The sequence below is a fragment of the Amphibalanus amphitrite genome, unplaced genomic scaffold (assembly GCF_019059575.1).
Source record: "Amphibalanus amphitrite isolate SeventyFive unplaced genomic scaffold, NRLGWU_Aamphi_draft 000018F_arrow, whole genome shotgun sequence".
NCBI lineage: Eukaryota > Metazoa > Arthropoda > Thecostraca > Balanomorpha > Balanidae > Amphibalanus > Amphibalanus amphitrite.
The window spans coordinates 1,465,223-1,490,703 of NW_024881514.1; the positions used below are offsets into that span (position 1 = coordinate 1,465,223).

The 25,481-nt window shown below is 48.7% G+C and overlaps 2 protein-coding genes across 5 annotated transcripts in view; one reads left to right on the forward strand and one right to left on the reverse strand.

The window, feature by feature from the left end:
* Positions 1–10,055: 10,055 nt before the first annotated feature.
* On the reverse strand, positions 10,056–15,435 carry LOC122388831 (U3 small nucleolar RNA-associated protein 15 homolog). Of its 4 annotated transcripts, none has more exons than XM_043380282.1 (8): positions 15,403–15,435; positions 13,504–13,639; positions 13,156–13,245; positions 12,766–12,950; positions 12,253–12,557; positions 11,703–11,923; positions 11,198–11,365; positions 10,056–10,929 (listed from the first exon to the last, which is right to left on the reverse strand). In XM_043380282.1, the coding sequence occupies exons 2-8, from the start codon at positions 13,591–13,593 to the stop codon at positions 10,411–10,413; spliced, it is 1,578 nt and encodes a 525-aa protein (XP_043236217.1). In that variant the 5' UTR covers positions 13,594–13,639; positions 15,403–15,435; the 3' UTR covers positions 10,056–10,410. The 4 variants fall into 4 exon arrangements, with proteins under 4 accessions (XP_043236217.1, XP_043236227.1, XP_043236208.1 ...); XM_043380292.1 differs by having other exon boundaries at positions 15,282–15,411; XM_043380273.1 differs by lacking the exon at positions 15,403–15,435 and adding an exon at positions 15,282–15,369 and having other exon boundaries at positions 13,504–13,625.
* A 4,020-nt stretch (positions 15,436–19,455) lies between these two features.
* The window catches only part of LOC122388847 (actin-related protein 8-like), a 34,247-nt gene continuing 28,221 nt past the window's right edge, over positions 19,456–25,481 (forward strand). Inside the window, exons 1-7 of the mRNA XM_043380314.1 lie at positions 19,456–20,238; positions 21,421–21,472; positions 21,933–22,103; positions 22,364–22,452; positions 22,702–22,819; positions 23,102–23,275; positions 23,572–23,682. Coding sequence (XP_043236249.1) covers positions 21,449–21,472; positions 21,933–22,103; positions 22,364–22,452; positions 22,702–22,819; positions 23,102–23,275; positions 23,572–23,682 — 687 coding nt within the window. The 5' untranslated portion in view covers positions 19,456–20,238; positions 21,421–21,448. The remainder of the gene's footprint in view (positions 20,239–21,420; positions 21,473–21,932; positions 22,104–22,363; positions 22,453–22,701; positions 22,820–23,101; positions 23,276–23,571; positions 23,683–25,481) is intronic.

Genomic DNA, 25,481 nt, shown 5'->3' on the forward strand with positions numbered 1-25,481 from the left:
TCCTGTCTTTTGGTTGTGTCGGTGAAATATCGTGTTAGATTATGAATCGATAAAACAAATGACGACGTATGGACAGAGCCAGGGACATGCAGCTCTAAAAATCAGACTTTCACAAATAATTTCGCATAACATGCTGACATTTCAGCATCCTACAAAAAGAAATAAAAGGCGAACAAATGCCATCACTACTCGTTCGTAGTTCGTACACATTTACCGAGAGCGAAGTTCCCACTTCCCATAAAAGAGCAATGAGGGAGTGCTGGTGTTTTGCATCTTTTGGTTATCCTCACCTTACTGTTACTCAGAAAACAGCTCTCATACTTTGCATGAAACATGCATTGCGACTACCTCGGCCAACCCACAGTGTATATAAATATGGGCCAACCCATATTTCACACACTATGGAGGGTGCACGGAAGAGCCGCGAGTTACAACGGCGCTAGCCGCACCTGAATACACCGCACAGCATGATGCCCATGATCAGAGTGATGGACACCTCATGGGGGCGCATTTATCTGACATTTGGATGACAATGAAAACATAATGCATATCACATGCAACCACCTAGGTGACTGTTTGAACCCGCAAAATTGTCTTGATTTAGCTGCATTTAAATTCAAAACATTCGAGAAGCACACTAGCACACGATTCATTGACGGACATTGCCGAAACACCGCTCTTTCAGGCTGCAATAGAAATGCTAATAGAACGGTTGTCCTTGGAATATAAAGCGCGATACAGAACCACTTGTGAAGACGTATGGGCTAATCCCAGGAGGCGCTGGACACGGCCCATGAGCTCTCTGCTCAGCCCAGTTCCATTGGAGCGCGCGCGGTGTAATGCCGCCCCACCCAGGCCCGTGGCTCCACCCTACACACGGCATTGGCGAAATCGGCGGTTTTACATGCAAATTGCTGATGAAGCGCCCGTAAATTTCACTGCAGCGCTCGGCAGAGGTCATCGTAAAGCCTCTCTGAAAGCTACATGCCTTTTGGTCGGCAGCTCTTACCCATTCATCACTATCAAGGGAGTGCTGATCCGAATCAGGAGCTAGCGCTGATCCGAATTGGTAGCTGTTAAATGATTATAGTTCGAACCTCTGCCGACGATGGCCTCAGCTCCTTCCCGCACACAAAAGCAACAGAGATCGTCTACTAGGACACAGGAGTGAGGTGTGGAGCTCTTCTGCGCGCACACAGGAGCTGTGGAGTACTACTGCTGGGGCACAGGAGCACTTCTGTCGGGGTTCAGAAGCTGCAGAGGCCTCCTACTGAGACACAAGAGATGCAGACCACTGCTGATGGGACACAGGAGCTGCGAAACTTTCCCGCTGTGAGCACTTCCGGCAGCTCGGTAGCTCCCAGCTGAGATCTGATCAGCGACCACGACGTGCAAAACTTACCTGGAGGAATGATCAACTCACCGGGAAGAAATTATTAACTCTCCGAGCACAGACAGTGACGGATGAGCCTGGAAGGCTCAGCGGCAGGTTAATGAGCAAAACTGCCCCTCCAGTGACAAAGTGGCGATATATAGTGTTTGATTAATCCTCCTCGCACCCGCGTCATCGCGGATTTCGTAAATGAGCCGGACTGATATGAATTTATGCACCGGTATATCATTTATTAATTGGCTGGTGCTGATGTGCTGTGGTAGCAGCTTGTCGAACTCGACATCTAGAGAAGCCGAAGTCGTTGCCGCTGACGTATTACCCGTGCACTTGTCGTGTGTTCAGACCGGTTGGATCTCTACGCAGTGACCTTTAAGGACGCCTATAAATCTTGAACGGCCATAAAATATAACCGAGTTATGATATATATGATCAATTAAGGGTAGAAGATTGGTGGTAAAACGTTCCATTCCATTTTACATGCCCACAACGAGCTACAGCAGGTATCCAATTTCAGTGGTGTTTTGCATATGTAAGTGCCAAGCAATGCAATGACACGCCTTTCGCGCACGAAGGTTTGCGTTATCCCGTTACGCACTGCTGCTATTAGGAGCACAACACGAGGCTACGGCATATCTTTGAGCACAAAGCCCCAATCTTGCTTCTTTACTTTCTTCATTCTTGTCCTGTTTTACAAGTGCACACTTTTATCAGTTCACACTTCCGTTTCAACACAGTAAACAATCGCACGCTTGAAAACCCGTCAAAACTCCACAATAGCGCTGGTTGCCATACGGTACCGATCCACTCCAGTGGCTCACCACCGGCCTGTGACGGCCGCCGACTCTGAGACGCTCCATCAGTGCGTGTTCCGGTCATAACTGGGTCAAACGGCGTCAGCGATCCGTACCGAGCCGGGGCTAATGCCGCTCCTCCGCGGCCCGTCATGGAGCGGCCACCACGTGTCCTCGAACATCCGGAGCGAGCCGACAAGGTCGGACACATCAAAACTCAGTGCTGCTGCACCCGACCGGCACGGCGCCGGAAACGATGGGATCAGATGGGATGGGATGGGATGGAATGGGATGGGATGGGATGAGATGGGATGGGATGGTACGGACAGGACTACGATGAAATGGGAAGGATCAAGCAGGACTGGGTGGGGTGGGGTGGACGAGACTGCAAAGGAATGATGTAGAGCAAGACAGAATGATAGGAAGTACCTTATATTTAGGTTACAATCAGAGCGAAACAGGTAAAATCGATCTCTTTTTTTTTGTTATCGCGGGCGCGCGTCCCCCTTTTTTCAAACGTTTATTGACAAACCATACAAATATGACACAAGTAAATAATAATCGAGGGCTCTCACGCCCAACAAGGACAGTCTCTGTCATGGCTTCTGACACGAAACAGCCGGTTTCCCGTCTATGCTTACGAGCGCTCCAGGTTGAGACGTTTAAACCCGCAAACACCTGATATACATGATATACACCGACACAATAGGGCTTTCAAAACCCCCACAACGTGCGAGTAATATTTGGCGAGCGTACACGCTGGCATACAGTGTTGGCAATATACACAAATCGGACGCCACATTTCAACTGCATTTTGACTGGGCGGCGGCCGAATTATAAAAATATAGCTCGCCACCACCACGTGATGTGGTGTGGCCCGCCTGGCCAAGCCGCCCCGGTGTCCTTTCATGGACTAAAGAAACGCGGCGGGCCATCAGCCACCGCCCGCGCCGCCCGGCGAAGGGGTATCGCGGGCGGCGCCCCCTATCCACCGGCCGGACGTGCGAGCCGTCGACTTGTAGGGCCGGCGCCCCGCACGCCCGGCCGGCCGACCGGCCCCAGTCAAAGAGGCCGGTGGTAAAATCGATCTCACTTAACAATACACATCATCAAAAATCACTGAGTGAGCCTCCACGAACGTAAGCGATGAACTTTGCCGTTCATCCGGAAACTGCGATAAGGAGTTGGTATCTAGCCTACGGAGACTGCGACGAAGAGTCAACATCTAACCGGCGACGGCGTTTACACGTCAGCCTGAACGGGAGACTGCAACAGCGACCTAGTCGCTAACCTGGAGAATGCGACGGAGAGACAGGCAATAACCCGAGACTGCGGCAGCGCGAAAAACAGCTAACGGAGGCTGACTTGTATCGCGTGCAGGCGTAATAGCGTGGCGAACTAGACGGATTAATGAGGGGCAATCAATATCAACAGCACGGGCATCTTCAGAACAAGAACTTGGAAAAACATGTTCGTCGTTCAGGAAACTCATTGAAAGAAGATCGAACAACGAAACTGGACAAAAGCATGCCTATCTAAAACAGCCCTCCAAGTTTTTGTGTCTCCAGATTAGCTGGTTTGTAGAAAATCGAGTTTGCAATCGCAATAAGTGCGTTATCAAATAAAATAGGTATGTAAATAAATCGTCGAACAGTTCCAGTTTTTTACCACTGTCAATATATCAACCCGTTTTTACCACGGGTTTTGTCAATATATCAACGGTTTTGGAGTTGTAAAATATTTTTATTAACAATATAAGTAGTAGATAATAGAAGTAGATCGATACCAACCTTGCTGGTTGAAAGCTGAGATCCTGTTACAGTATTTATCAATGTACAGCCCTCAGCAGACTGCGTGGTAGGTATTCTTTTTTCGACAAAACCGATAATAACTCAGAGGCTATGCTATCAGTCGGTCGGAACTCACTGCAAATAGATGCGCCATGCTCCACTCCTTCGATTAGGTGTATCACTAAACAAAGTATACGCCTTGTGTGACAACAAAATGCGAAGGTTTGTTTTGGGGGCAAATATAAACTTTTGGATTTTGTTGCCGAGCTAGAAGGAAAATGAATACGGTGATGATGCCAATCTAAGGTGCGGAGTCTCGCGTGCCTTCCTGTTACGATTTGCGAATGACCGATAGCATAGTATTCGCATTATTCTCGTTTTTGTCGAAAAAAAGAATACCTACCACGCAGTTTGCAGAGGGCTGTACCTGTTTGACACCACCTCATGGTTCTCATGGTATTGAAATCAGCGTCAGCCGCCTCTGACAGACACCGATAGCCTTGGGAGGGGCACCGCGAGGCCCCGGACGAAGGAGAAGACGGCAGATACCGATCGCCAAAGACATATTTAGTGCCTCTCTCGGTACCATAGCTCGAACGTATCGGGCTGCGGCGCCGGAGCCGGCCCCCGATGATTTATCCGCAGTCGGCAGAACGTCGACAGACGGCTGATGCAGATGGTGCCCGTGTAATTGATTTAGCCGTGGGTGTGGCGCCGTCAGACAGGAAATGCCACAGGCGACTCTCCGTGAGAGATATAGCAGATCACAGGTAATCCTTTCACAGTCCACACAGTGATCATTATTTGTGACTTTCAGTAGTTTATAAATTTCTAAGTGAAGGAAATGTCGATAAACGGTGGAAACTATTGACAGTAATGAAAAATTGCTTGAAACGTCTTGACCACTTTCCATTCGGCGGAGTTCACGCAAGGTCACATGAGTGCACCATGTCTGGCGCGCCTCTATCAGCAATCGGTCACGTGTTCCCGGTCACGCGTAATTGCCAGCCGTCACTTACATAACTTCCCGCACCACCAGCAGACGTGGGAAACATGACCCACCGGGCCAGCCGGACGGCGACGCGGCCGGTTTTTACTCCTATGATCATGCGCGCCTCATCATTGCCTGCTGTAGCACCTGAGTCACCTTGCCAGTCACTGGCGCCGAGGTTTTGTTTTCGATCGAGCCGGGCCGGTTAATGTTACGGCTGGTTTAGAGCTCAATAAGTTGCCATTAGGTGCTGTCGACATGCACAATGACGACCGCAGAGCGGGGATCGTGACAGAGAGGAGCGGTCATCTGCCGCGATACAGGGTGCTTCTGCACCTGCCCAGACATCGAGTGTCGGCCTGACAGTCAAGGCCGAGGCCAACCCACTTGAGCCGTGAGATATAGGCTCGTAGCACACTTACACAGTCACAACGAGCACCAAGCACCTCATGCCGGAGACAGCTGAATATTGAAGGTTGGTTCCGCCCATTAGGAGTCAACTGAACCAGCGACAGCTGAGCCAGGCGCAACAGGAGACATTTGAACCAGTATAACGCCTTTTGGGGCAACTAACGGAGCGAGCGAGAGGGTGGGCCTTGCACGTGCGAAATTTCGAGGGGTACCTCCAGCTGACTTGTGCACGGCACCCTACTAACCGGTCTCTAGCGATGTGCCAAATTTGGGCGCAATCGGCCCAGCCGTTCTCGAGATCTGGAAGCGGCACCCTGCACGTGCGCACGTGCAAAATGGGTCCCAACTGACTTGTGCACGGCACCCTACTAACTGGTCCCTAACCGTGTACCAAATTTGAGCGCCATCGGTCCAGCCGTTCTCGAGATCTGGAAACGACCCCTGCACGTGCGCACGTGCAGCAGCATCCCAACTCTGGCACATGGATATGCAGTGCCTAGTGGGTGCCTACCTACATGCCAACTTTCAGCGCAATCGGCCAAGTAGTTACCGAGATATTGCAACAATTACAAAACGGACACCTCTTCGTTTTGCACGTGGCACGTGCATAAGGGGTCACCCACATGCTTCGGGAATAGTCCAATACTTGGTAGAAGGAATGAAGCTACCCTACAAAAATTACCGCGTGTAAATCGGTTAAGTGGTTGCTGAGATATAAGCGTCGCAGAATCGTGACCACGGCCGGCCGGCCGGCCGGCCGCTCATACTCAGAAATTTCCGTTAATCTAAGGAAAGACTACGCTCGCTTCGCTCGCTCCGTAACTAGTGGACTCTGAGGCGGACAGCGGCTGAATAAGACAGTGGATAAGACAGTGGACCAGACAGCCTGATTAGATGAAAAGCATGACGACTGAGCACATTGATAGCAAAACAAAGAACAGCCTTACCGTACTCGAGACACCCGAAATCTGATATCATGAGTAAAGAAGATAAATTAAATGAACGGCATATCAGCCGACAGCCAGCGTTGAAATCAGTATATGTCCTCCTATGCTCCCATCTCAAGATCCGGAACGGGTTGACATATTAGACCGAAAAGAGCAACACATCTAACGCAATGGATCCACCGACCTCACGCATCTATTATCAAATTCCAAACACCGTCACCTCGCAGTTCTAACACGAGCAAGTGGCGAGCATGCCAGGCCGAGTCATCGAGGCGCCGCGGCGACGAGCGCCAGGATTAATGACAGGGATCAATCGGAGTAAAAACCCCGATTGGCGACCGATAAGCTGGGGCGACCGCCGGCGGCGGCCTGGGGCGGAGGACAGAGAGGTACAAATTGGAGTCCCCCCCCCCCCGGACCTCCTGGTAACAGGCCGCCCACACGGCGGCGGCAGGACGGGGTCAGTGACCTCACGCAGAGACAGAGCTGTCGCGCGCCGTCAATAAAGGACATTTTTGGGACAGATTAGAAACTGGATGCTATTGTAGACATTGTGCGATGCGAGGTATCCCAGACCACTGTCGGTTAAATGGGGGTTGAGCGATACCGTGATGACTGGTGATCCTCGTCACGAACAGTGATCATGACATGCGCTGCTGCTCACACGGCAAATAGAGTTACGGGACTCGCACAATCGATGGAAATAAATACGAGCTCCTCCCTGTGACATTGAGCTTTCCTCGAAGCCCGGAGCACAAGGGTCAAGGAGCCCATAATCTCGATCTGCGCAATAGCATCTACTGATCAGGAGCTGACCTTGTATACAGATATATGCATTGAAAGCTATTTGTACTTGCTTGTTTAGCAAGTTCAATGTTGTTTGTTTGCCTTTGTTCGAAGAGAAGAATCGTAGAAGAGGATCCCCCTTCAATGTCATGAGCAGAGGACATCAGAAGGGGAAGGGGAAGCGTTTAGGTAAGTCATGAGAGCGGTGAATAAATTGGTGCACAACATTCCTGATAAGACACCTGAAGACCAACCGGAAAATCAATTGTGTCATTCATCTACTGATGAGAAACAAATGCGTTGTGCGCCAACATTGTCCTCAAGAGATCAACAGCTCAACGGTTCAAAGGACGCATCAACATGTCCCAAAATGGCTAGGGAGCTTAACTGAATCCGAGCATTCGTGAATGTGATGAGGTAAGAGCCGGCTCCCTGCGATCTATAGTACTTTCACTGAAGCTCGGAATAAGTATCATTGTCTTGCTCGAGGCCCAAGTTTTCTCAGGCACGGAACGGTGGTTGGGAATCGGGATGGAACGATAGCCTAACTGCAGCTAATCCCGCGTATCCCTCTGAGAAAATCGGCACCAATTTTCATAAAGAAGTCCCGGGAGGATAAGCTGCTACCATGAAAGCGTGACGGCTTCGAGTACCAAATTCGATTCCTGGAGCATAAAGTGCATGTCATGGCAATAGCCGATTTGTGTTCTAATGGGCCTTTCGCGAGTAACGACACCAATCTGACGTGTACTCAAAATTCATACCTAAGTATCCAGATAATAAAATACATACATATGAAGGTTTACATGCTATCGTACAATGAAATAACTGGGAATCGTTATCGGACGCATGTAGGCATAAAGACCGAAGACAAACAATCGAACGTGATCGGATTATAGTCGTATGTTGTTTTAAAGTCATTTTTCCCAGGAAATTAGTTATGTATGGTCACTTTTCGGATTATTCTCTGGGATAATAATATCTAACTCACAAGTCCATATATTTCGGATGATATTGCTCACCCTTGGTCACTGGACAAAATAAAAACAATTACATGTGTAATTGTTGTATTTGTAATTGTTGTATCACATGTAATTGTTTTTATTTTGTCCAGTGACCAAGGGTGAGCAATATCATCCGAAATATATGGACTTGTGAGTTAGATATTATTATCCCAGAGAATAATCCGAAAAGTGACCATACATAACGGATTATAGTCGTCGCAAGTAGGTAACACGTGTAAATATCAGTGTAAATATAACCAGTAAAACGCCTTTTGGGCGAAGAACGAGCGAGCGAGATAGTGAGCCCTGCACGTGCCGAAGGGCGAGAGGGTGCTTCCAACGGGCTTGTGCAAAGCACCCTTCTAACCGGTCGCTAGCGGTGTGCCAAATTTGAACGCAATCGGCCCAGCCGTTCCTGAGATCTGGAAGCGGCATTATGCACGTGCGCACGTGCAAACGGGGTCTAAAATGACTTTTGCACGGCACCCTACTAACTGGTCGCCAACCGTGTACCAAATTTGAGCGCAATCGGCCCAGCCGTTCTCGAGATCTGGAAACGCCCCCTGCACGTGCGCACGTGCAGTAGCACCCTAACCGCAACACATGGGAATGCATTGCCTGGTGGGTGCCTACCTGTATGTCAAGTTTCAGCGAAATCGCCCCAGTAATTACCGAGTTACTGAAATGGGAACACATTTGGCACCTCTTATTGTTGTATTTTGCACGTGCACTGGGGGTGACCCACATACATCGAGAGTATCCTATTTTGGGTAGAAGGGATGCTGCTACCCTACAAAAATTACCGCAAGTCAATCGCCCAAGCGGCTGCTGAGATATGAGCCTCTCAAAATCACTACTTTTGCAAAACAGCTTGAACACCCTTGACTTTTCACGTGGCACGTGCCACGACGGTCACTGAGATGTATCAAAAGTAGTCAATTACGGGGTAGAAGGGATGGGGCTACCCAACAAAAAAGACCGCAGGCCAATCGGTCCAGCGGTTGCTGAGATATAAGCCTCTCAAAAGCGTTACAGGCCGGGCCGAGCCGGGCCGGGCCGCTCATACTGAGATTTTTCCGTTATATTGACCAGTATAACGCCTTTTGGGGCGACTGACGGAGCGAGCGAGAGGGTGGGCCTTGCACGTGCGAAATTGCGAGGGGGTACCTCCAACTGACTTGTGCACGGCACCCTACTAACTGGTCTCTAGCGATGTGCCAAATTTGGGCACAATCGGCCCAGCCGTTCTCGAGATCTGGAAGCGGCACCCTGCACGTGCGCACGTGCAAAATGGGTCCCAACTGACTTGTGCACGGCACCCTACTAACCGGTCCCTAACCGTGTACCAAATTTGAGCGCAATCGGTCCAGCCGTTCCCGAGATCTGGAAACGACCCCTGCACGTGCGCACGTGCAGCAGCACCCCAACTCTGGCACATGTATATGCAGTGCCTAGTGGGTGCCTACCTACATGCCAACTTTCAGCGCAATCGGCCAAGTAGTTACCGAGATATTGCAACAATTACAAAACTGACACCTCTTCGTTTTGCACGTGGCACGTGCATAAGGGGTCACCCACATGCATCGGGAATAGTCCAATACTTGGTAGAATGAATGAAGCTACCCTACAAAAATTACCGCGTGTAAATCGGTCAAGTGGTTGCTGAGATATAAGCCTCGCAAAAGCGTGACCACGGCCGGCCGGCCGGCCGGCCGCTCATACTCAGAAATTTCCGTTAATCTAAGTAAAGACTACGCTCGCTTCGCTCGCTCCGTAAAAAGACTCACTTCGCTCGCTGCGCTCGCTCGCTCGTAATCATAAGGAGATGCATTCAGTGCTCGGGAAACCAGCCACTACTAATAAATCTCGCAGAATTTGACCAGCCTCCGGTCATCCGATCTTAGTGTTCATGAACTTGGTTCTCCTTGCACATACCACTTTATCGATCGTCTTTCATTTTATTGAATCGGTTCTCCAACGAATTGAGCTTGAAATGACGCAGGCAGGAGCTGATGGCAGACAATGAAAACATGACCAACACTTCCCGTTGTTCATCCATGCAAACGCCGTTCAATCTGTGTTCGTTTAGATATCATACAAATACACGTCAAATACCTGTCGTAGTCGGCAGTCACACACGTCTCAGCTATACAGATTTCAATCACTCACACTTCTCAAATATCAACCATACCACAGTCTGTCTGGCGTCATGTAACAACCCCTCCTATCCCCGTCCCCACCTCAAAACCACCTACAACCCTCCCCGCCATCTGTCCCCACCAGTCGCCACACCCCCGTCAACTTGCCGTGACGGCCTCCACCTCCATCTTCTCGGAGCTCTCTACCGCCGGCGTCTCGGCCAGTTTCTTCCCGTCTCCAGCGGCGGCGGCCGCCAGCAGCATATCCAGACCGCCCTGCAGCGCGTACAGGCTCTCCAGGTACTCTGAGTGTTTCTCCACGGCCGCGCGGAGCCCGTCGAGCGCCAGGTCCAGGTCGGGGTCACCGCGGCCCACGCGGTCACTGTACGCCTCGACTATCACCTCGGCGGCGTCCAGCAGCGTCAGCGAGAAGCGCGGCTGCGACAGGTGCTTACCGACAAAGGTGCACAGTTTGCGGACGGAGAGGGCGGGCCGACCGGCCACAGCCGCCGAGAGCGCACCGCGCCGCAGCAGCTCCTGCATCACGGCCACGGCGCGCTCGGGCTGCTTGCGCGTCACCTGGCGCTCCATGACGGCGTCGAGGGCGCGCGAGAACTCGAAGCGCCGCAGGTGGCGGTCGTAGTTGTCCAGCTGCTGACGGATCGGCGCCGCCGACGCCTGCCGGGTCAGGTCGGGTCAGGTCAGGCGGGTGGAGAGGTGACACTGTGCCTAGATAGACGCAGAGGCAAAGGAAAAAATCCATGGTAGCCTACGGATCCATGCACACTCTCATCGGTGTGATCGCAGTAATACAATTTAAAACCGTACAACGCTCAGCATGCATAATTAGAACAGCTAGCTATCCATCGTCTGAACCCAAGTACCGCTCCATGTCCCACCCCATTCCGCAGTCCCCACCCTCTGCCTCTCTCCCCACCGCTCTCACCTTCTCGTCCTCTTCCGATCGCACCGGCTGGCTGACCGTGTCCGTCTTGTGTCGGAAGGCCCGCCGTGCCGGCCGACGCTCGGCTGTCTCCCCCTCCGGCTCCGGTTTTCGGTCCTGGATGGAGACTAGACCGTCCGACATCCCCACCACAATCTTCGAGTCGTCCGGCTGGTGGGGTAAGAACAAACGGGTTCGTTGTGGTGATACGGACATGGTAAGTCATGGTAGCCGATAACAGTGCAAATAGGGAATTTAGATACCAATGCGCTCACCGAATCTGTCAGATGTGGAGAAGTAAAACATTTTAGTAGCAAATTAGCTCAGATGTAGCAAATTAGCATTTAGTTAATACATGTGTTGCCTTTTCATGCAGCTAACCTTTTGTCAATGCTCCAGTCCGTCATAGACCTATCAAGCTTAGCACTTGGCTTCGAGTCATGTCATTTCAAAGTCCGCGAATAACACGTGTATCCAACAACCCAATAACCACGACTTCATGACTCACCGCTATACCGACGCTGAGTATGGGCGAGGGGTACTCTAGCGTGTGCACCGGCTGATAGGAGGCCGTGTCGATGATTTTCAGCCGCCTGTCCAGTGACCCGGTGACGAGGCGGCGTCCCTCTGAGCACACCGTCAGGCAGGTGACCGTCTTGGTGTGATGACACAGCCGGGTCAGCAGTCGACCACCGGCCAGCAGGTCCCAGACACGCACCTCAGTGCCGCCTGCAGAGCAGCGGGGGCAAGGTGGGGCAAGTCAGACCTGAGGTGAGGGCGTTCAAGAAGTCTTCTGACAGCGAGATATGAAGTGCTGTGCACCGGTGAAAGAGCAGACATGAGACTGGCGACGTCGACAAGGAATTGACGTTTTCAATGCCTGTAGTCGCAAAGTAAACCAATTTCTCCACAAACAGCGTCGTCCCAAGGCTGAGAGGACAGCACTCAGCCAACCATTCATGGAACCCATTTTCAGTTTTCACACACCCGACGTTCCCTCCTATGCTCACCCCACCCATCGCTCGAACCGCGCGCCCCCTGTCGCCACAGAGACCCACCTGCCGACACCACCAACCCGCCGGTGGGCAGCACCAGCACGGCCTCCACCGGACCGCCGTGGTCCATCTTCTCCGTGCAGGTGCCTGTGCGCGCGTCCCACACGCGCACGGCGTGGTCGTAGCCGCCAGAGACTACCACGTCGGCCGAGGCCGGGCTGCACGCGCCCGCGCGAACATAGTCGGTGTGTCCCTCCAGCGCGTGCAGGCGCGCCTCGCCGCCGACATCCCACAGCGCCACGGTGCGGTCGTCGGAGAAGCTGGCCACTCGGAACCCGTCAGCGGTGAAGTCGCACCGGTGCACCGGCCTGCATGGAGAGGGGGGAGCGGGAGGATTGTGAGACGAACTGACGCAGGTTCGACGGGCGAGAGTAATTCCTAGACAATACGTCGACCGTAATTATACCATTCTCTTTTTACGGTTATACAAAGTCACAGTGATGTTATAAATGACGTGGAACTGAAAAGAACATCTAAAGTCAGCTAATTTGTAAATTCATGTTGAAATGTTGGTACCTGTCGTGTCCTTTGAACTCCCGTAGTAGATGTTTGTTGTTAACATCGAACACTCGAACGTTCGTGTCTTCACTGCCGGCACAGAGCAGACGGCCATCCTTCCGGAATCGTCCGCCGAACGCAGTCTTGGAAAACTTGCTCAGCCCCTTAGATATCTCATTGTTGATGCATGTGTAAACCTTGACCTGAAAAGGTTTGGTACGTAAATAGCTTATGAACGTTCACATGAGAGCTATGAACAATGAACTTGATGGGAATACAGAGTCACTGACAGTGTATTAGTTGATCAAGTTCAAACATATGTGTTGACTTCAGGGCCACTATGTGCCCATTAGTAAAGCTGATGGACCAAATGTCCTTTTAATGCGGTTTAACAACACTTTTACTTACCCGTGCTGATGCAGTCACGGCAAAATAGTCCCCATCCGACGAGAAATGGACGAAATCAGCACAGCCGAACTCCTGAACTGTGATTGGAAACTGGAAAGAGGCATGGGGTTACCACTGGGTGGCATGACAAAACACAACATACCTACAGGGATGCTTGCATATAGTATAGTGTTCCATAGTTTATGATGCAAGATGCAGGATGATGCATAAAATCACTGCAAAAAACTTACCCTGAACACTTTTTGAACAATGCCTCGAGTCCTTCACACATGAGATCAACATAATTCATGTTATAATGAAATTTCCTTGTAAGCAAACCACAGTGACTCATTTGCTGGTAAAGCTTACCTTGAAGTTTTTCCAATAGATGTTATCAGGAGTTAATCCTGTTCCTTGTCTTGGGTATTGTTTCACCAAGGTTTTCTTAAATTCCCCCATTCTTTAATCAATTGATGCCTGGGCTCATTGGACTGAAAAGGAATACCTATATGCAGGTTATTAGTTAGGTTTAGTAGAGGCCTATGATACCGCCAGTGAGCTCAGCAGTTCCGCACAGCAAGTAGTATCTAAGCACCATGATAGCACCCACATCAGCAGCACTCCACACAATATCTGCAGTCTGCACTGCACCTAAATTGGAGTAAATCTGTACTGCACTCCAGACAAATCTGCACTCCACACCAGCTACAGCATCCAGCAAGCAATTTCATTGAGCTTGGTAGCATTTTCCAGAAAGGTGAATTTTACACCCAGGAAAACTACACCCTCATGTAGTGAGTGGTTTCATTAACCTACTAGCTGGGGGGTGTTTGAACAACCCCTGTTTTTTTTTTCGCGAATGCCGTTTTTGGCACACCTTATCATACATCAATTCTACACATGTTGTAACAATTTCAGACCAAAGTCAATCAAGGTCAGGTCACCAGGTCACTTGAATTGACCTCACCTCTAGCCCTTGAAGTACCCTGTGATAAAAAGTTTCAATGTCTGCCATAGCTACACTGAGTGACCGTGACCGATCACATAGGTATATTCCGTTTTTTTTGTTGTTGAAAAGTCAAAAAGTTTTCGAAATAAATATAAAGATACAAAATGTTGAATTTTATGATATATAATTTTCAAAATTTTCAAAATTTTGAAAATCCGAGATGGCAGTTGGATAGCGCAGTCTATTCTGAGTCCTTTCATGCAAAGAAATTGGATCTAGCTTAAAAATTGAGCTCTTGGGAGCGAATGCCGTGGTTCAATGATTTGCGTCGAAATCGGCCGAACATGACGTCACTCTGACGTCATTTACGGCCGACCTATGATAGATACGAAGTTAAAATTTTGACACAAGGTGTCAAATTGATGCAGGCGAAGGTGCTGAAAGTTTGGCGTCGATATGTCAAGCTGTTTGGAAGTTATTAATTATAGTTCATTCGACGCGTCTCGGCGAGAGGAACACAATTCTGGCAATTGAAATGTCGTGGCGTTTTTTAGTCAAAAGTTATTGGCGAAAAACACTTCGTAAAAGCAGCTATTTTTGGAGTTTTTGCCCTCTGGAGGCTAAACCACTGACCTGAGGTCATTTTTGATGATATCCTTATCAAAAGAAGAGTTCAAAAGCTATTGATTGCTTTTCCAAGCGTTTTTCTGCTATCATAGTTCCTGAGATAATGGCATGTTTTCTGAAAAATATAATGACAATTCACAAAGTTTGACCTTAGATGACCTCTCGTGACCCCAATATTGCTCTAAGATGAAAAATGACTGAAATACTTTCAAACGTACTCATCGAGAGCTATCGACTGCTTTTTACCGCGTCTTTCTACCCCTCTTAGTCTTTGAGTTAGAGGTGGGTGGTAAGTGGTAACATATGCCCCCCCCCCCCCCCCACTAGGGCGAAGTTGGCTGAGACTGCCACTGGGGCGCGGGTTAAGTCTTGAGTCCTTGACAAAGTAACCTCAACTAATCCATGATTCTTATCTTAGTCATTCAATAACGAGGTACCCTGCTCAAACTATTATAAAACTATTATATATAACTATTATAAAACTATTATTATTAAATAGTGATAGGCGAATTGTTAATGAATGTGAAATATATTCTTAATGCCACATTCTCAACATCCATATCAATATCACCTCTGTCAAAACGAACTTCAACACCACAGAAACAAAAGCTTGTTTCAAGGATAGAACGAAATAAAGGGAATTACTATTATTAAAAGCCCTAATAATTTTTCATACAACACCACCAACGCACATAAACACCAAGGTATATCAATATAAAAACACTATAAATACCGAAACTTTCCCCGCGTTCGATGTCTCTCGGACGGCGAAGATTCTACGCCGTCCGGCCAATCACGTTCCAGAACCGCAGCCGAGCCCCCGCTGACCTTGGACGGGATTGGCCGGACGACGTAGAATCTTCGTCGTCCGAGAGACATCGAACGCGGGGTTTGACTTCAATCTGAATCGACACACGTGAGGAACCAACACGCCTTATGCCTTGAACTGTTCAACAAGCAAGCTTTACCGATGTAAAACTTTCGGCTTTCACTGTTGCCTAGCAACCATGTTGAAAAGCAACTAGTTTCTAGGCAACTGCTCCTCACGCATTTGTCAATTCAATTTTAGAACAGGTGGTACTATTTACTTGTTTGTAGCTTATGCGCAGGAGCTGTAGCACTATAATTTTATTTGGAGTTCTTGATGTTTCATATCTGGCGCAACAACTTCAAAATCAGCGCTTGAATCTAAAGCATACGAAAAGCGCTCTTATGGGTATTGTTTTTCTGTTGAAAAGAACAAAAAGATTGAAACCTTTCGGGACATTTTCCCAGGGGCGTCGCCACGGATTTTTGAGTGGGGGGGTCGGGTTTCTAGTCTTCACCCGATGGGTAGGGGTGTTTTTTTGCCACACTTCCCAGTTTTGTGCGTGCGTATGTGTGTGTGTGCGTGTGTAACAAATCGGCGCGCAGCGCCGCCAAATTTGGTATAACCTATTAGGTAGGTATACCTACCCTACCTACATCACTTGCGTAAAAATTATCACTGGTCACTTAAGGTCAGGTCGCCATGCCAAGTTCAGTTATACGGTATACCTACATAAAAACTTTCCCCTCTCGCCATTCTTGTAGCTTTTCTCCCATAACTTCGAAATTTGGTACACTGTATTCAGTACCAAATTTACCAAAAACCCCCACCTAATGTATGGGGTTATACGTGTCAGCAATTCATGATTCTAACTGAGGATTTACAGCTATGATCTGAAGGCAGGTCAAATATGTGACCTCATCATTAGAAAATAATGGGTGGAGACTTCCATTTCGCGTCTAGCTAGACGCGTCTAAGTCTTAGACGCGTCTAGCTGGACGGCCGCTGCCTCTATCTGGCGACGGCTAAATTTAGACGCGTCTAGCTTGGAAGTCTCCGTCCAACAGTTAGACGCCAAGCTAGATGCCAACTTGGACGTCTGCTCAGTTAGACGCCAGTTGGACGCCAGTGGAAGTCTCCACCCAATGAGAAATTAGAAAAAGCACGAATGCCTCCTGCTTTGAAAAAGTTCGTCAGAAACACAAAATATCTTTGGAGCCATGACAAATCAGCTCATCATTGCCAGGGACAGGGTGCAACTTATGGCGAGTGATGACTCGAAAGGTCCTTAGTGGAAATGTCCATCGATGGCCACCAGCATTTTTTCTACAACTTTTGACGAAGACGCGGTAGAGCGATGACAGCACCTGGGTCCTGGAAGGTTGTTCACTGTTCAGCTCAACAACACGGATCCATTCATATGCAGCAGGAGGTCCTTTTTCGATCAGGACATAACGTTGACCTGAGGTCGTTTTAACGTTAATTCTGAATGGTCAAATTTTAACTCATGTGACGCGTCTCAAAGAGATCAAGACGTTGGTGACAAGACAACATATGTACATACCATACAAATTCACGGAATCGAAAGTTATTGCAAAGCAGATGTTTCGGCAGAATCTGTCCAGTTAGCTGTTTGCCTTCTTACATGGGCCAAACATAGACCTGAGATGAAATCTAACGCGAAGCGAGCGAAAGAGCGTTAAAAGAGCTGTCGAATAGTTTTCTGCTTCACTGTAGCCATTCTATTGGTGGTTTCCCAGTCGCTAACGCATAACGTATACTAAACTAACGCTGAGGCATGCTTTCGACCCCTGATCGAAATACAGGTTTGCGGAAAAAAGAGCATGCTGCCCGTGACGAGAGAAAGCCGATGATACCCATTTACAAGTTTTCGGGTCATCTCAGGACTCAGGTCATCGCCAATAAGTAGAGAAACTCGGGACCTGCTAGAACTTAACGAATGTAAGTTGTGATGGTTTTTCGAGGTTCTGATTACGAATGTTATCTTAGTTTTGAACGAAGATGATGACTCCATGCATTTGGGGTAGATCAGGTCAGGTCAGATCGACCAGTACCTAATAGTGGATGACCACCACCGATTGCTTCCTAGCATGTTATATGAATAAGCAACGCAACTACTTCTTAAATGCTCAGATGGGCGCTAAGTTCAAAATCAGCTCCAAAAACTACCCTATCAATTAAAAGCACGTTATGAAAAAGTGAACTAAGGCCATCTTTATTTGAATCAGGGATATCGATTTATTTTAAGTAGGTGATTAACATGTGCACTGTACAGCTAGTTGTGACGGTAGCCATGGGGCTGAGGCTAGTATGTAGTTTTGTAGTTAGGTACTGATCCGACCAGGGGCGTCGCCGACGGGGGGGTCGGGGGGGTCGTGACCCCCCCACTCTTGAAAACTGGGGGTGTCGACCCCCCCCCCCCACTTTTTGCGATGCTGAGTACCTATGCTTTTTTAGCTTTTATGTCAGTGAAGCAGGCGTCAGCAACACTAACAAATACATCAGATTCAAAATCGCTTCAAGAGCTCCCTAAAGCCAATTAGCCAATTACCTAAAGGTCAATTAGCTGTGGGCGGGGAACACCAGCACAACAATGTTTTTAAGTAGCCCCCATCCTAGTACCTTTTTATCCCTCAAAGGATTGGACGCACCAAAACTGCCCCGAGCGTTCGTCTGATCGTTTTACAAAAATGGTCGCAGTCGATTCGTCGGATCAGTACCTAACTACAAAACTACATACTAGCCTCAGCCCCATGGCTACCGTCACAACTAGCTGTACAGTGCACATGTTAATCACCTACTTAAAATAAATCGATATCCCTGATTCAAATAAAGATGGCCTTAGTTCACTTTTTCATAACGTGCTTTTAATTGATAGGGTAGTTTTTGGAGCTGATTTTGAACTTAGCGCCCATCTGAGCATTTAAGAAGTAGTTGTGTTGCTTATTCATATAACATGCTAGGAAGCAATCGGTGGTGGTCATCCACTATTAGGTACTGGTCGATCTGACCTGACCTGATCTACCCCAAATGCATGGAGTCATCATTTTCGTTCAAAACTAAGATAACATTCGTAATCAGAACCTCGAAAAACCATCACAACTTACATTCGTTAAGTTCTAGCAGGTCCCGAGTTTCTCTACTTATTGGCGATGACCTGAGTCCTGAGATGACCCGAAAACTTGTAAATGGGTATCATCGGCTTTCTCTCGTCACGGGCAGCATGCTCTTTTTTCCGCAAACCTGTATTTCGATCAGGGGTCGAAAGCATGCCTCAGCGTTAGTTTAGTATACGTTATGCGTTAGCGACTGGGAAACCACCAATAGAATGGCTACAGTGAAGCAGAAAACTATTCTACAGCTCTTTTAACGCTCTTTCGCTCGCTTCGCGTTAGATTTCATCTCAGGTCTATGTTTGGCCCATGTAAGAAGGCAAACAGCTAACTGGACAGATTCTGCCGAAACATCTGCTTTGCAATAACTTTCGATTCCGTGAATTTGTATGGTATGTACATATGTTGTCTTGTCACCAACGTCTTGATCTCTTTAAGACGCGTCACATGAGTTAAAATTTGACCATTCAGAATTAACGTTAAAACGACCTCAGGTCAACGTTATGTCCTGATCGAAAAAGGACCTCCTGCTGCATATGAATGGATCCGTGTTGTTGAGCTGAACAGTGAACAACCTTCCAGGACCCAGGTGCTGTCATCGCTCTACCGCGTCTTCGTCAAAAGTTGTAGAAAAAATGCTGGTGGCCATCGATGGACATTTCCACTAAGGACCTTTCGAGTCATCACTCGCCATAAGTTGCACCCTGTCCCTGGCAATGATGAGCTGATTTGTCATGGCTCCAAAGATATTTTGTGTTTCTGACGAACTTTTTCAAAGCAGGAGGCATTCGTGCTTTTTCTAATTTCTCATTGGGTGGAGACTTCCACTGGCGTCCAACTGGCGTCTAACTGAGCAGACGTCCAAGTTGGCATCTAGCTTGGCGTCTAACTGTTGGACGGAGACTTCCAAGCTAGACGCGTCTAAATTTAGCCGTCGCCAGATAGAGGCAGCGGCCGTCCAGCTAGACGCGTCTAAGACTTAGACGCGTCTAGCTAGACGCGAAATGGAAGTCTCCACCCATTATTTTCTAATGATGAGGTCACATATTTGACCTGCCTTCAGATCATAGCTGTAAATCCTCAGTTAGAATCATGAATTGCTGACACGTATAACCCCATACATTAGGTGGGGGTTTTTGGTAAATTTGGTACTGAATACAGTGTACCAAATTTCGAAGTTATGGGAGAAAAGCTACAAGAATGGCGAGAGGGGAAAGTTTTTATAGAGGTATACCGTATAACTGAACTTGGCATGGCGACCTGACCTTAAGTGACCAGTGATAATTTTTACGCAAGTGATGTAGGTAGGGTAGGTATACCTACCTAATAGGTTATACCAAATTTGGCGGCGCTGCGCGCCGATTTGTTACACACGCACACACACACATACGCACGCACAAAACTGGGAAGTGTGGCAAAAAAAACACCCCTACCCATCGGGTGAAGACTAGAAACCCGACCCCCCCACTCAAAAATCCGTGGCGACGCCCCTGGATCCGACGAATCGACTGCGACCATTTTTGTAAAACGATCAGACGAACGCTCGGGGCAGTTTTGGTGCGTCCAATCCTTTGAGGGATAAAAAGGTACTAGGATGGGGGCTACTTAAAAACATTGTTGTGCTGGTGTTCCCCGCCCACAGCTAATTGACCTTTAGGTAATTGGCTAATTGGCTTTAGGGAGCTCTTGAAGCGATTTTGAATCTGATGTATTTGTTAGTGTTGCTGACGCCTGCTTCACTGACATAAAAGCTAAAAAAGCATAGGTACTCAGCATCGCAAAAAGTGGGGGGGTCGACACCCCCAGTTTTCAAGAGTGGGGGGTCACGACCCCCCCGACCCCCCCGTCGGCGACGCCCCTGCATTTTCCCATACAACCTGCTCACTCGTCCGTGCACATAGCGTCCACGAATGCTTTGCTTTTCATTTCAATTTAGATTTCAATCTGCAATTTGCGTGAGTGGGTTTGGATAGTCTTCTTATTCTGTGGGTTGGATATCACATTATTTATAAACCCAAGCTTAGGATAAGGATGAAGGTTTGTGCTTCTTGTCTTGGGATTTGAATTGGCATGACAGGACAGGCTCAGACCGCCATCCATCACTCAAAATCCTGAGGACAATCAAATCCTCTTCCTCACCCTGAAGTCCCTGTTCTAGGCAGGACGACTACCTTCATCTGATCTGGGTTGGGTAGTTCATCGGGAGCCGCTGCAGGCCTATCGTGGTGGGGTGACCAAACCAATGACTATTGTTGGGGCTGATTGGCCAGTCCCAGTCCATTGCAATGGGCTCAACAGTCAACCTATGCCACACCAGGGTGACTGTCCAGACCAATGTCTCCCCCTACTTACTATCATTCTTCTGGCGCAGAAAGTCTTGTAAGACTGAAAGCCAAGGGCCTATCCTTCTAAACAAAGAAACAAAATACCAAACCAGTTAAGACTTTGAGTTTAGACCCTTGTCTTCCTGAGAACAGGACCATGGTCTGCACTCAGGAAGAGTGACCATGTCCTTGAGAGTGAGCTTGAGACTGAGACTTGAGCTTATTGTTATGGGTGCCAAAAATATAATAGATATTACTCCAATATCCATTTACTCATTAGTAGAAATCATAGAATTATCCCCTATTCCCCATTCCTCAGTCCCCATCATCATGGATTTGTTTCATTGGGTAATCTTTTTGCTCTAGCTGGTAAGCAGCATTTATTTCTTAGGTACTGCTATAAATGATCTCTTCTGGCATTTATAGTTCTTCCTTATTTTCCAGGCTAAAAACTACAGTTGGTGACCTGATAATGGGCACTGACACATCAGCAGAGGTGAGTACAACTGGTGGTGTGACAACTGACAGGTATTGTTGATGTAGAGGATGAGAGGGAAGCTTTGTGCCAGTCTGGCACACTTGCCAAGTGGAAACTATTTTTCACATTCAATTTTTTTTTGTGGCTGCTTAAGTAAACATGATTTTTATTTCAGTTAGTGTAAACAACTTGCATTGACAATGTGCTGTGACCTGTGACTGATTTTTTTTTAGACATTAAAAACTCCTGGTCAGTCAGTGGGCAGTGACCAGCCTGGGTCCATTGGCTAGGATGTATGCACGTTCTGGTGACAATGCTGATCCAGCTGGTGTTCCTCTGGAGCACAGTGGTCAGCAACTAATAACCATGCCTATCTTGTAATCTGATTGAGGTGCCCCTGGCTGGTCTGTACTCTACATAGTCTTGCGTTCAGTGCCCACACCCCAGTGATTAATCCAGCCCTGCCGCTATTCCCCAGACCTCCGTGATCAGTGACCGTATTCTGGTGATCGAGCCCGGCTCATATTTCCTGCGTATCGGCCGCGCCACGGACGTGAACCCGGCGGTGCTGCCGCACGTGATCGCGCGGCGCCGCAAACCCGGCGGGCTGGCGTACCAGGACCCAGTGCTGCCACCTGACGTCAAACTGGTGAGACTCGCAGTAGAGAGCGGAGGTGAAGGCTGAAGCTGGTAGAAGTGATTGTAGGAAGCGTACTGCGTCGGACAGATAGGCTAAAGGTGGCCAGTTGCAAAACCTTTCGTTCTATCCATATGTCTACTATGGCATTCCTTTTCACCATTGACATTCCTATCACACCAGTTGCCCACCAGCCCCGTTTGATCAGGCAGTGTGGCGATGCGGCTCGCCGTCCGTCTCTAACCTTTCTTCGCCTCTCTTTGTGTCCCTAGACTCGCCAGCAGACGATGGAGCTGGAGGAGACGCGACTGAGCGTGTCACATACCCTGCAGTCGTGCCTTAAGTCAGATGGATCGGCCAGGTGAGTCACCTGCGGTAACGAGAGGAGAGACAGACTTGACTTGTGAGGGCAACACTCGCACCCTACTGTTGTCTTTCGTGTTTAATGCTCCAGAGTCCGGTGTTCAGAGGGTGTGCGTTTTTTATCAGGATCGGAACTCTATTATCTACCTGGGGGATATCGGGTGCTAACTATTACGCATCTTGTCATCTTCAGCAGTAAGTCTCCTCTATTTTACAGCTGACTCATACTGGGTTTTTGCTCCACCAGGTTCGCAGCTCCTCCCCAAATGGTTGCCAGCTTCAACAAGAACTCACAGCCGGTGAAAACTGAGGACCGTGTGCCTGAGTGGACCCCCGGCGGCGCGGACTACGTCGTCGGCGATCAGGTAGGGGGGTGGTTGACTGTCCTTGGGTCGACGTAATATCTGTTGGCTGCGCACTGCGCAGACTGATATGTGCCAACTAGTAAGACTATGCCGTCTACGTTAGGTATGATATTCAGCAATATTTTTGCTTACGGAATGCGACTTCATATTCAATGACGATTTTTCTCTCTCAGACGATGCCTAGGATTCAATTATTTAGCTAAGTTTACCATTTTATTTGCTTTTTTTGTGTCAACGACCTAATATGTCAATGACCTTTCTGCCCTCTCGCTCTGCCGTCAGGCTCTAACGCTGGACCCGAGCGGTCCGTACAACATTCACTTTCCGGTGCGGCGGGGCCGACTGAACGTGCACCCTGGCCCGGGCGGCTCCCTGACGGCCGTGATGGCCGACCTGTATACCATCTGGCTGCACTGCATCGAGCGGCTGCTGGGCATCCAACGCGCCGCGCTCGAGGTGGGATGACAGTCAGCGGGCGGGCGCGTCTGGTAAATCGGGGTAGATGGATGTTGATTGTAATGCTCTCTTACGAATGTGGTTGTTCACGATAAGTGCCGTCAGTGATGGCGGCTGTTTTGTCGTGCTTGCAAGAATAAATGGCCATAATGGTCGTAGATTTAGTAACACTTAAAAAGATTGTTGAAGTATTTCTTGTCTGTCGAAGCTGACGAGACCCAAGAAGCTGAGTAATATGCTGCCTCGCTGGCTAATATGCTGCCATTTTGTATCACCAACGCCTGCCATTTCGACAGACGTACCGGGCCGTGCTGATTATACCATGCGTGTACAACCGTGCCGCGGTAAAGGCCATGGTGGAGCTGCTGGTCAACGGGCTCGGATTCGCCTCCTTCTTCCTGATTCAGGTGAGTTGCACGGGCGAGGTGGGAAATGATTGACGTCGGCATGGCTGAATGAATGAATGGATGAATGAATGAATGAATGAATGAATGAATGAATGAATGAATGAATGAATGAATGAATGAATGAATGAATGAATGAATGTGAGAATGTATTCATGTTCATCGGATAACATGAACATTGAACATGAACATGAATATGAACGTGAACATGTGTATTTACCTTGAATTCAATGGCACACCTCGGTATTTTAAAACTGATGTAATTCAAAGCCATATCATTTTTGGCCAGTCGCCATTAAGTCTCCCATCTCCATGATCCTTGACCAATGACCGAACCGATCACGGGGGCGGGGTGTGGTGTCCAACGGCCGGCCGGCCGGTGGTGACACCCGATACATTGTTTATGGAGCACGTGATGGCTCGAGCCAGGGTTGGAGTGACGTGCGGGGGCGATATCCGACAGCAGTGGCATGCGTGCCGCGCGAAACTCAGCACGGCCGATGTAAATATTTACTTAATGGATGTGTTAGTGGAATCATCAGATCATAGCTCAATGAAGGGGAGGGGCACCGCTTTCACTCTCTGATCATTGATCACTTTTGACTTTTGAGTCATGGTATGCCTCGGCTTTACAAAAAAAGTTAAAATCGTTATTTTTCGCTTGAATTCTTAGCCAAGGAAAAGTATGCCATTCTCTAAAACGTGATTATAATGAATATTGAATTGTTTTGTCGTGCTCTTGGAGTGTAGTTCACGATGCCATTTCCATTCATTTTTCTTTGTTTTCCTGTCCTCGCTCATTTTCAACGCAGAACCAAGTTTGTGGCATATTTTTATTTTGTCATACAATGGGCACACATCCGTGGAGTGCAATGCGCACACGGGAAAGTACAATATATTTTCGCGTTTCGATCATACACTCAAGCATACACCTTTATCTGTTCGTGGTGCAATTCTCATCGTTTGCATTGCACAGTGGGGCAGTGCTCGAGCTATCCACTCATTCGGCTTTCGGCGTAAAAGTATGACACGAGCATGAAGAACAATAAACACTGCACCGACGTCTAGCATTGAAGTGATGTCAGCAATACAAGACTGATTGATGTCGCTTTACCAACAATTGATCACAAATGTGTGTTTTGGTGGCTTTCAAAATGTCTCGTATTTTCATCGAGGATATCCTATAGTTCAACTTATTCTCTAAGGACCCGCATTACCGAACCCAGGGAAGGTTCCATGGATGCGTACAGCATAACTAAAGCTAGGCTTACTCACAGTCCCAGCAGCAGCAGTGCGTAAGCTAAAAATGTCGAACACTCACACTCGGATCACTAACACGATGCCCATCTGGTCATCTAACGAATCGCCGATCGCCGGCATTTTACCACTGCAAAGCTGACATTTGATACTTGATAGCCTTTGTTTGTAGCGTCTCAAAGCTACTGGGATACATGTGGCGGACGATATACCATGTGGCATCGAGCACAAGTTTGTGACTGTCAATCCAGCTCCAGCGTTACAGCCTCGCATACCTATCACAAGTGTTGAGACCCTGTCATCGTATTTCTATGCCGCCCTGCGGTAATAGTCTCGCCGGATTTGATGGCCCTGTCAGACCCTCAGCCTCTTCCTCAGCCGCCGCTCAGTCCTGGGCCCAGAGTCCGACCCCAGCGGCCCCTCAGTCCTGGACCCCGGGTACGACCCCAGCCGCCGCTCAGTCCTGGGCCCAGAGTCCGACCCCAGCAGCCCCTCAGTCCTGGACCCCGGGTACGACCCCAGCCGCCGCTCAGTCCTGGGCCCAG